Raw genomic sequence first — 11,895 nt, forward strand, 5'->3', positions numbered from 1 at the left:
GAACATTTTTCATTTATAGTAATTTTGTAAAATCAATAATTAATTAGTTGTTTGTTTTGTTTGTTGAGATGGGATAAGATCAACACAGTTATCATTAAATTTAGAAATTTTTCGAATTTTAAATGATAATTTGACTATCTTAAAATTGAAAATTAAAAAAATTTGCAGTTTCCTTCTTTTCTTCTTTTAATTCAAAAGCATCGAGTAGCTGCAATGCTTTGTATATTAAAGATAACAATTTCTTTCTATCTTTATTTGTTATTATATATAAGTATATATTGTTTAATTTATATTTCAATGCAACTGTTCCATTGCATAATGAATAATATCGTATTCATTTTGTCAAATTTACTGCAAAATTAACTTTACTGTGTTTTCATGAACATTCAGAATTCTCAAAATATTTATCTTATCGTAGCTTATCATCTTAAAATGCTCAATAAATAGAGGAATGAGAAAAAGAAATATGTTAAAAGAAATTAGAATATGAATTCAAATGAGACAAATTAATTAAACAATTTTGTATTTCAAAGATGATTCATACTATTACTGCTTACCTATTGAAATTAAATATTTTTTCTTTGGTCCTATACCTCCATTTAATGTATGTATGTATCCATTCAATTGTACAGAATATCTTATTTTCAAATGTTAAGAAAAAAGCATTTTATCATTCTCACAACTGGACATCATCCATACATTTAATTTCGAGTTTCAGTTTCATAAGCTAAAATTTGTCATCAGTAATGATATATAAGTTGAAAAATGTTAAATGTGAGTGGTAAGAATATTTAGGTAGTACTAAAAATTAATTAAATCTTGCTAACTTTTACTCTTAATCAAATCTTATTTTTGTTTCCTGAATTTTCACTTTCATTCGATGAAATATTAAATACATTAAATTGAAACAAAAAAAAAAAAAAACTTTTGTACAAATATGAATAGAATTTAGGTATATAAAGTTTGACATTTTCAATTGTTCTAATAATCGTAAAAAAATTGGTGAAATTTATGAATCGTGGGATGTATGATATTAATTAGTCGTAAATTATCATTTTCTCTTTTTCTAGTATAATTAACAAATCATAAATCATATATATATATATATATCATAGCTGAGCATGATACGCACATTTAATAATATATTTAAGGCTTCCCTTATTATTTATCTCACAACAAATAAGTATTAAGAAAAAGAATTAATTTAAATTCCAAAAAAAAAAAATTCCTTCAGAAATATACAGTTTGGTTTTTCCCTTTCTATTCAGAATTTCTCATTTCTTATTTATGTCTTTTTTTTTCTTAGTAACTAAATGATTTAATCACTTTTATTTCAATTTAGTAATTTATATATTATAATATGAATATTATCATCCTTACTTTGATTTTATTTTTAATTTGAACTATATTTGGCAAGTATTTATCAAATATTCAAATATATTCAATTTCAACACGATGAAATGATATCATAATACATGATATAAATGAAATGATACAAGGTCAATTAGCTATAAATGAATTCAAAATCCAAAGAAATGATAACTGAAAGTAGTAAATTCAATTACAGCCAACTGAAATGATTGATTACATTTTGAATGTAAGCATAATTTTAGAATTTTCAATGCCTTAGTGTGAATTGTCACTATTGCTCTAGCCAAATTGAATGCATTTATTAATTAACGCTTGCTTTAAAGCAACAATTTTCTGCCTTGATGATCAAATTTTCATTCATCCATCCATATAGGTTACATTTATTTTATTTCTGCTCTATTATTATAGAAATAAATATTTAGTTTATCATTTTGCTGATATTGGAAAAGTGATTAATTTATTAATCTTTTACATAATTATAATAATTACATATAAAAATAATAAAATTCAATAATAACATATTTTAATATACTAAAAATTGGGAAGATTAAATATATAATTCATTGTTATGATGAAAATCAAAAATTATTTATTGATATTTGATATAAATAAAGAACCATATTAATTAAAGATTTTTTATTGAAATAAATAATTATTTCAAAATTATATCAATCATTTTAAGTTTTTTTCATTTTTTGTACATCATCTGAAATCATTCCTAGCAATCATACAAATTATATTACCTCCACTTAATGCTCACATTTTCATTAAATTAATTAACTTGATTAATTTGATATCAAATTTGTCAATAGGTGCAGTTGTTCAATTTTTTGCAGTAATGACAAAAAAATGATTACAACGAAAAAGTTTTGCGATAATGTTATCAAAGAATACTATCAGTCCTATTGTCATTTGTTTCTGAATATAAAAAGATTATTGCTACTGCAATGATATGATATTACTGTAATTGTTTATTATTTTATCATTATTACTAAGAAAATTTTCATCATTTAATATATCAAAGAAATATGCCGCTTAGATTAGCAATTTTATTGTCACAATCACAATTACTGTTCACCACAACTGATTTTTAACCTTTTATCGTTTGATGAATTACTATTGCAAATTTTAATTTTCACATCTGAATGTCTGAAGATTTTTTATTACTACAATACCAAAAATTTTATCATATTTTTTTCTTGAAGTAATTCTGTAAATTTTATGCAGAAAATCGATAGAGAGAAGGAGAGAGGAAAGAGGAGAAAAAAAATAGAGTGAGATTGAAATGGATTGCTTGTTTTATATAGATTAAACTATAATTTCAGTTTGCATAGTAATTAACACAGCTGAGTGCTATATATGGTGAGGAAAAATGAGTAAGTGGTTCAAACTAAAAAATAATTGATTTTTTTGCAATTATTATTATTATTTTAAGTAACTAAAGTGCTAGACGATATCTCAAACTGACAATTCTTTCGATCCAAAAATAACAAAAGTCACAAGCCCAGTTTAGATTAACTTTTAGGACTAGAATATATCAGCTTCATTAATCTTACTTGCAATTATCATAGTTTAATTTAGCAGTTTAGAACTTTAAAATATGTCTTATCCATTTTGCGTGATCACTACTATTGCATTAAAATTACAAACAGGTTACATTAAGGAATAAGAATATATTGGGAAATAAATCGAATAATAATTTTGAACTGGAAAATAATAAAATAAATTCTCAAACATAATCTGCCAATACGAATGTTTATAAGCAATAAAATCTAAGATATCGCTTCTGCAAATTTATCGCAAGACTTAATCATAATGATTACAGGTCATTTATTAAAATGAAATTCTGAATTTCTCTACTCAAAATCTGTTTGTTATATCACTGAAAACCGAGTTTGACATTGATCTTGAGACTAACTAGAAGCAGATGCAGAAATTGGCTTAAAATAGTACTGAGAAGAAAAAAAAATACAAATAAAAGAAGTCACAATAACATTTAATTAAGTTGTAAAATTTTTACAATTCACTAAAGTATGAAAGTTAGAATTTATTAATATATTAAATATTATATATAAAACAAAAAGAAAGTTTTAAAAAGAAATTTTCAGTTGAAAATAAGCATTATTAGTATAAAATTAAAAATGCCCGATAATTGTAAAGATGAAAGCTTTGTTATCTTAACCTAACTAACTACTAATGAGTTCAGTTATTTCAAAAAAAAAAAAAAAAAGCTGTTTTAGAAGCATTATTCATTCAATTTGATTGGCTAGATGCTGTAGGTAGGCTTTGGGCGTGGTGATAAATTTTCCTGCTTGAAAACATTTGCCTGTTTTCGATGTAGGAGAAAAAGCAATAAATGGATGAATATGGATAGATAGATAGATAGATAGATAGATAGATAGATAGATGGATAGATAGATGGATAGATAGATGAATGGATATATGGTTAAAAGGGTGTGTATTTCTCTCTCACAATATATAAGAGAATTTTAAGGCATTTTAAAGAGGAGAAAGGGAAACAGCTAATTTCGTGTTTGCTTTTCGTTGAATGAAAGAATAATTTTGAGTTGTTTAGTTATTTGAAGGCTAAATTTCATTCTTTCTGATAATATTACTGATAAAATTTGGTAAAGAAAGGAATTTTTCAATTGCTTACTCACTTGTAATACTATTATTTCAAGTAAGCTAAGCTTTTCTCGACTAAATCAAGCGGAATATTTTCTCACCGTTTAATAGATCATACTTCAATTGTACAAAAGGAATAAATCATCAAAACGACGACTCAAATTTTGAAAGAATTATTTTGCGGTAAATTTTCCTTCTGTTATTTGTTTCTTTTTCTTTCCCTCTCTCTTTTTCTTTTTCTCTTTGTCATACATATACACACAAATACAAAAATTTCCAATTTAAATTATTAAATTATTTAAATTAAATTCTTATTGAATATTATCATATCCGAACTATGATAATTAAGTATTTATAGATGTATGAATGTTCATCATCAAGTAAAAAAATTTTATTGAAGATTGTTAAATATTATTTGAAATTAAAAAAAGCTTACAGTTGCTCATAACATATGAATATGATCATTGCGTATTTAACTTATTCAGTAAGTATTGCAACAGAAATGATTTTTGAAATAATGTACAAACGTTAATTTTTTTTTTCTATAACTTTTTCTTTTTTTTTAAAAAAAAAAATTCATAAAGAAGTTATAAAGTGTATAAATAAGTAAATAAAACCAAGAAACAAGAGAGAAACAAAAAGATAAATAAGATAAGTGAGTAATTCTGATTGCTTGAAACTGCATTAAAACATTTCCTAATTTAAAAAATTTTTTAAGAACTTTACCAAAAATTTAGAAATAACTTGTAATGAACTTGTAGCTCATATATGAATTATTACACAACTAATCACTGTAATAATAATAATAATTCAATGAAATATGAAAATTTTAATTTTACATATAAATATTTTTCAATTGTTATACCATGAATAAATCAGTGATTCAATGCTTATCATTATATATTATATTATGCTTTTCGTTTTGTTGAATGTTGAATGCAAGCAAGAAATGAATTGAGATTTTTTTTATAAAATACCAAATGGTATAGCCGTAATTTTTGAAGTTGGAGATTATTTAAAATTAATTTCATCAATTTTTTTCAACATCTCTAACTAGTAAATCTCAAGAAGAAGAACACAAAAAGAAGAAAAGAAAACAAAAAAGAGGAAATAATGTGTGATGCTAGTAAAATGTTAAATTATAAATGTTTTGTATTAAATTAAGGAATATTTGCTTAAAAAGTTTGAATAGTACTTTTTATAGGAGAAAGAAAAATAAAAGCTGATAGAAAAAACTTTAATACAAACGACAAACAATAAGATATTCTATAATGTTGAAAAATTTTTTTTCATTATTATTATTATTATTATTATTCTCATCTTTATTAAAATTGTGAGCATCTAATTTATTCCTAGTTTTTATCTATGATATCCATAGTTTGATATTTTAACACATTATAACTAATTTATATAACTAATTTCGTAAAATAATAATTTATTAATAAACAGACAGATTGGATATCTTAGATTAGTTCTTAATTATACATATTGTAGTAATTGATTACAGTCTTTTTAAGATTTGATTATTTAATACAATAAGAAATAACAGGAGTTATATTACTACTCAACATTACAATGCGAAAAAGTAATTTCTTTTTTTATTTTCTCTCTCTCTCTCTCTCTCTCCTTCACCCTTCCTCTCCCTTGCCTTCTTTTTTTCATTTTCAAGAATTTATCCATTTTCTATTTTACATCTCATACATCAATTTTTCTCGCTTTCTAGCTTTTTTGTCAAATTACATTCTTCCCTTTCTCTTAATTTTTGTCCACTTTTTTTTTAAAAAAAAAATTTACTTTAAATGAGAAAAAGCTAAAAATGAGGAATGTAAAGCAGCAGAGATGCATGCTAAAATTTCATGACAATCATTCATCCATCGATAAGCTAAAGTTTATTTAAAGCGAATGGCATGCTCCGATCGATCACCCTTCGTCTGCAATATAAGCAAATACCGTAGTCGTCCATAATGCATTCTTTCTTTTCATTTTTTTCCCTTTTCTTTCTCTCACTTATTAACTTTATTAAATTATTTTGCATGAAAAATGTTTAATTTTACTAAATAATCTATCTTCTTATCAAATAATTTTCTAGCAACGATAATAATTTAATTATTAAAAATTTATCTAATATAATTCCTACACCATACATTTAAGCAGTTATATTTCATTAAATTAATTCTTTTTTTTTCTCTGTTCCTTTTAGTTTTTTTTTACTTAAATTAACAATTTACAGGTTAATTAGATAATTACAATGAAATAATTGATAGGTTTATATGTGCTATTTAATAGCTATAATAAAGTATATTTTAAATTATTGCATAACTTAGTGAAAATTATGATAATAATAGATAATATCACATAGCACCAAAATGTTAATTTTTCACCTTTTTTTTGAAGTGTTAAATAATTCACATTTTGAAATTTATTCACAGAACAAAAATTTCTCATCCAATCATTAAATTTATAAAACTAATTGATCAAAAATATCAATCATCTAAAATTGTTTTAATGAAAGTGAAGAAGAAAATTGCTTCATAGTGAAACTTTTAGTTTTTCAGGCAGATCAGATAGAAATGAAAAGGATCCATTAGCATCTAATGTAATGTCAACAACAGATCCGTTGAATACAACAAGTTTAGCTGATACTAGTTTCAAAGAATTGATCGACCTTGAAATTATCATATTAAATTGGGCCAAACAAATTTTTGATGTTACCAAAACTAAGACAGAAGCTAAAATCAACAAAAAATTTCTTCAGGTACATCATTATACCCAGACGTTTTTATTTACCACGAAAAATTATTTATTTGTTATAAAAATTAAATTTAAAGCTTTAAAATTATATTTAAATCTTTGAGTATATATACTTTTGAACATTTTCAGATTTCAGCTTCATTTGGAAAAATTTATGATTTAAAATTTTTGCCTAAAATGAATATTTTTGATTATTTCGAAATTTAAAGTGCTAAATGAAAGTTAAAGCTACATAAAACAATTAGATCATTAATCAAAGTTTGTTTATTTTATGGTTCGAGTATAATCAAAGTATATTTCATGTTTCCTCTTCTTATCTTTACTAACAAATGCATCAATTTGATTTTTATGTTACAAAATAAAACATTTTCTAATGTATCTTGTTAATTTTCAGCAATTTCTTAACTTTTTTTAGTAAATTTGAATTAAACAATTTTTTTTTTAGTAGCTTTCACTAAGGTACACTTTTTTTATTTACATAGGAATAAGTTTTGGTATAATTAGGAGTAATATGAATTTCATTATTCTCTAAACATATCAGTGATAGAACAAATAAAATTGTATTAACAATAGCTTAAAAATAATAACTAATTTCAATAATTTTCGTATAAAATTTTACAAAAAAAAAGAAATGAAAAAAATTATCGAAAATTTTGTGAAATGAAATGAAAGAGGAATGTTTGTTATAAAATTTAAAATAGAAGTAGGTTTTTTAGGAAATAGGAAGAAAATTTTGATTCGTATTATATATGTACGTAAATACATCTTAGTCAATATCATGCTTTTAAAGCTTCCATTGAATAATCGAATATTATTTATCTCAATTTATCACATCCAGAAAAGAGATAATATCGGAGGTGAAGATGAAGATAATTGCTTATGAAATGTATATATCCATACATTATTACATTTTTCAATTATTTTGAATGATTAATTTAATTAATAATTAATTAATGATTTTCAATCTTTTCATGTCTTCTTAGGTTTTTTGTTATATCATTTCCATTTTTTTTTTCTTTTACTTACAATTTTTAACAAAAAAAAAAAAAAAAAAAAAAAGATAAGTTAGGATAGCGCAATTAAATGATGAAAGAAAAATGAAATTTAGCATTATTATTTGAAAAGTATAGAAAGTAAACTTGTCACCATCAAATGATTCCAAAATTATTTAGTTGCTATAAATTTCATTGATGATTCAATTCGTCCATTGAATTATCTTGCCTTTATTAACGATTTCCATGCAAAACATTCTTCTTTCACATAGTATTATCACCAGATAGCTTCAACAATAATTAACGATTAGAGGATTGGCATAAAAGTAAAAAGACAAGAGAGGGAGGGACAGAGAAAGAAAGAGAGAGTGAGGGAGAGGATAAATAAATGAATGAGATCGGTTTAATTATAATTGTAACAGAGATTTCCCATCCAGTTGGCTATTTAGATATTTATATACATACGTATATATAATTCAACCGTGTTTTCAATGATTAGCTGTTGCAGTTAAAGTAAGGAAAAAATTGAAAAATTTTTAAATTATTTCAATTCATTCGGACGATAAATGATTCTATCACTTGGACTTTTCATTATTTTCAATATCCGAAAAGTTTAACATTTGATATGTTTATAATTAAGCATAATTTCAAGGTAGAATTAAAAGAATATGAAAAATGGCTAATAAATAATTCCTAAATGATCATATTATTAAATTATAGTTCACTTAACGCTTTCTTCTTCTTTTAAGTTTAACAAAAAATTCGAAAATATATGATTGCCAATATACATCAATTAAATGGTTAAAAGGTTACATAACTCACAGTTTGCCATGCCGAAACTAGAAATTGGAATTCCAATTTAACAAATTCATGCATACAAGTCAAAGCAAAACAATGAAATTGAAAATTGATCAGAAATTAAAACACACCATAGAAATTTTGGGTTTGTGAAAAAGGATGAAAAAAATGTCACAAAAAACAATTCAAATTTATCATTTTTATTTGGTTTAAAACGATTTATATAACACTTTCATATTAATTTTTAAAATTATTAAAGTTCAATTTTTGCACAATTTGAGATAATATGAAGTAATAATTATAGCAAGATGCTATGTTTTTTTAGACAAAGTAATTTTCCTTTCTAATTTTTTTTTTTTGCTTCTAAATTCTTTCAAAATGTTCAATAAAATAATATTAGAAATATAAATGAAAAAAAAAAAGCGAAAACTTTAAAAATCAAAGTTGTTTTAAAAATCTTTCCGTCTTTAAAAAAAAAAAAAATTATAAAATGAATGAAAAAAAGAGTATTATTTTAATAAAAAATTTATGTGTTTGTGTGTAATTCTTTTTTTTTTTTTTTTATTTTAAATAAAATTACAGTATAATATCAATTGGTCCCATTTGTTCAATGAATCATTGGAGCCAACATATACAATTGGTAGTACAAATGCAAAAAATGTTCATGAGACAAAAGATGAGCAGTGCTTATTTAAATCAACGTTTACCAATACAACTGAACGTGAACAAGAATATTCTTTTAAAACAGAACGTTCAACACGTAGTGCAGCAACAGTAATTATTGGTAATATATTTGATTTTTTTTTTTAATCAAAAAATATTAGAATAATAAATTAATAAATAAGTATATATCGATTATAACAAATGATTATACTAAAAAATATTTGAAAAAAAATTTTTTAAATTTTTGTTATAGCAATGAAAATTTACATTCAGTTTAATAAATAAATAAATACATTGAGTTGAATAACACTATTATTTTTTTCACTAACATACGATTTCTTTTTCTTTTTTTAGGAAAGATGAAAAAAAAAAATAAAAAGTATAATTGTAATTTCTAAATTATATACTTCTTTTTTAAATTATTATTAAAATATTGCAGAAATGAAACGAAAAAATTTATTTTATAGAGAAAGGTGTATGTCGTGGAATTGAAATGTCATTGAAATTAAAAACACCAGGTGAAGTAGTAGAAGCAAATGCTGGATTTAATAGTGAATTAACGGTGATAAATATTGGTGAGAATACAATTGAGGAAGAACTCACATGGGGTGTTGATAGTACCATTCGAGTACCACCATTCTGTGAAACAACCGCTGAACTAATCATTTTGGAAGATCATCAAACTAGGCTTGTCTTTTATTCTCTAATTTTTGTCTTAATTCTATGATTATTCTTGAATTAATTACATTTGGTTTTCTCTGATGTATTTATCGCTTAAACACTAACAAAAATTTCACTTGTTAAGATAGATTAAATGAAATAATTTAATTTGTTATTGCTTATTTTACATGGAAATGAAATACGATATGGAGTTATATTAATATTTTCAATTGTATTCTGCTAAATTCCAATCATTTTACATATGTTTTATTTGTTATACAAGTCAGAATTCCTCCTTTTTGTGTGAAATAACAAACGAATCAAACGGAATTCAATTATTTCCTTAAAATTTATTTACGATAAATGTTCAAAAAAATGTTATGAATAGTATATAAATTTAAATCGGATCCTGAAACGATGTAACTGATTGATGGAAACAGTAACAATTTTATTTTGGAATGATAACAATAGCCTAAATAATTAATAGTAATTTAATCGCTTTTATTTAAACTATGGCAAGCTAAACGATAATCCTTTTTTTTTTCCTTTTGCAGGAAATTTTCAATCGAAAGTCGTATGTCAGGCAGAATTATTGTTACAGTGACAAATATAAAGGACAATAATAGTTTGATAACAATAATTGAGGGTAAAATTGCCGATATCATACGTAATATAACAAATTATTCTTCATTGGGCTTCACAATACAAAATGATGTGAGTTAAATTTACAATTAACTCCATTCTTTTCACGTCTATATTAAATTTTATTTATGCAAAAATTACAAAATTTGACAAGAAAAATATTTCCAAAACCCGGCAAAAATTCTTCTAAAATTCTGTAATGATAAGTTGATAAAGTACTTCTACCTTTGCGTTTATCACCATAATTTCATCTTTTATTGCAGCATTTATCACATGAGCTCTACTCTTCAAAATAAGCTTTAGATGTTGAGTTACACTTCATTACTGATTCATTGCCAATGATTATGCATTGTCTGAAGCTCATTAGCAATCCAACCCTTTTCAAGTACCATCAATCATTTTCATTCATTCCCTATTTTACTTCATCCAAACCATGCATAAATCATAAACAATAAAACAACCCAACCATTAATCTAACAAATAAAGTTGGAATTTTATCCAATTTTTTGATATATATTGAAAAAAGAATTTTGTTCAAATGTTAGTTTATAGTAGAAATATTGTTCAATACTGTCGAGCATAACGCATGTTTAAAGCGGATTATTTTGACATATCTACAATGCTTTCACAGCTATTAATTATAGGTTGTTTTATATACGACGAAAGGAACGTGCAAATTTAAATATGGTATAGAGCAAAAAGTCAAAATAACGGAACATCCTATACGTAAATACTGATTGATTTCCTATTCACGTAAATTAAACATTTTAACAACTTACTGTTTATGCTTACATTGTGTTATTTTTTGCATTGTTTTGTAGATAAATCATTACCAGTATTTCAGTATTACTAAACATTTATAGTACTATAAAAGGAATTATTGTAAATGAAATATCCCGTATAAATCCTGCACAGAATTAGTGCCACACCATTGCTTAACCTAAAACATGCAAATAAACGAACTGTTAGTTCACTATCTTTATATTAAATCCATACCTTCTATTGCAATTCCAATAACTCAAGCTTCATGATATATCTTCATCGAATTATTCCATCATCATTTTCTCACATTGAAAACAATGAAGCATCATTCGACCATTGCATCCAAATATTACGGTATAATTACTTGTTAAGCTATCTTACTAAAAATCTACCAGATATCTTAGTCAATAACTACTCAAGATAGTAATACATAATAATAATCCGAGGTGAGAATGGTACTTATTAAATTGATATATAACAACAGCTTATCATGAAAAATATACTATTAAGCAAATTCCTTCACACTACACTTAGCCGTAATCCATCATTTAATTACGCATGATTCCTGTAACAAACATATAAATTCATACAAAATATTACTCTTTTAACAAAATATATTTTTGACCAATGA

At 23.9% G+C, this 11,895-nt stretch overlaps 1 protein-coding gene across 1 annotated transcript; it reads left to right on the plus strand.

Moving 5' to 3' along the window:
- Nucleotides 1–6,595: 6,595 nt before the first annotated feature.
- Nucleotides 6,596–11,239, plus strand: Bma-lntl-1.2 (Uncharacterized protein; the record flags this gene model as incomplete). The annotated part of the gene is made up of 5 exons (XM_043073335.1): nt 6,596–6,751; nt 9,120–9,321; nt 9,668–9,887; nt 10,415–10,574; nt 11,147–11,239. The coding sequence occupies 5 exons, from the start codon at nt 6,596–6,598 to the stop codon at nt 11,237–11,239; spliced, it is 831 nt and encodes a 276-aa protein (XP_042929269.1).
- Between the last annotated feature and the right edge of the window lie 656 nt (nt 11,240–11,895).

The sequence above is a fragment of the Brugia malayi genome, assembly GCF_000002995.4.
Source record: "Brugia malayi strain FR3 genome assembly, contig: Bm_v4_ChrX_scaffold_001, whole genome shotgun sequence".
Classification (NCBI taxonomy): Eukaryota; Metazoa; Nematoda; class Chromadorea; order Rhabditida; family Onchocercidae; genus Brugia; species Brugia malayi.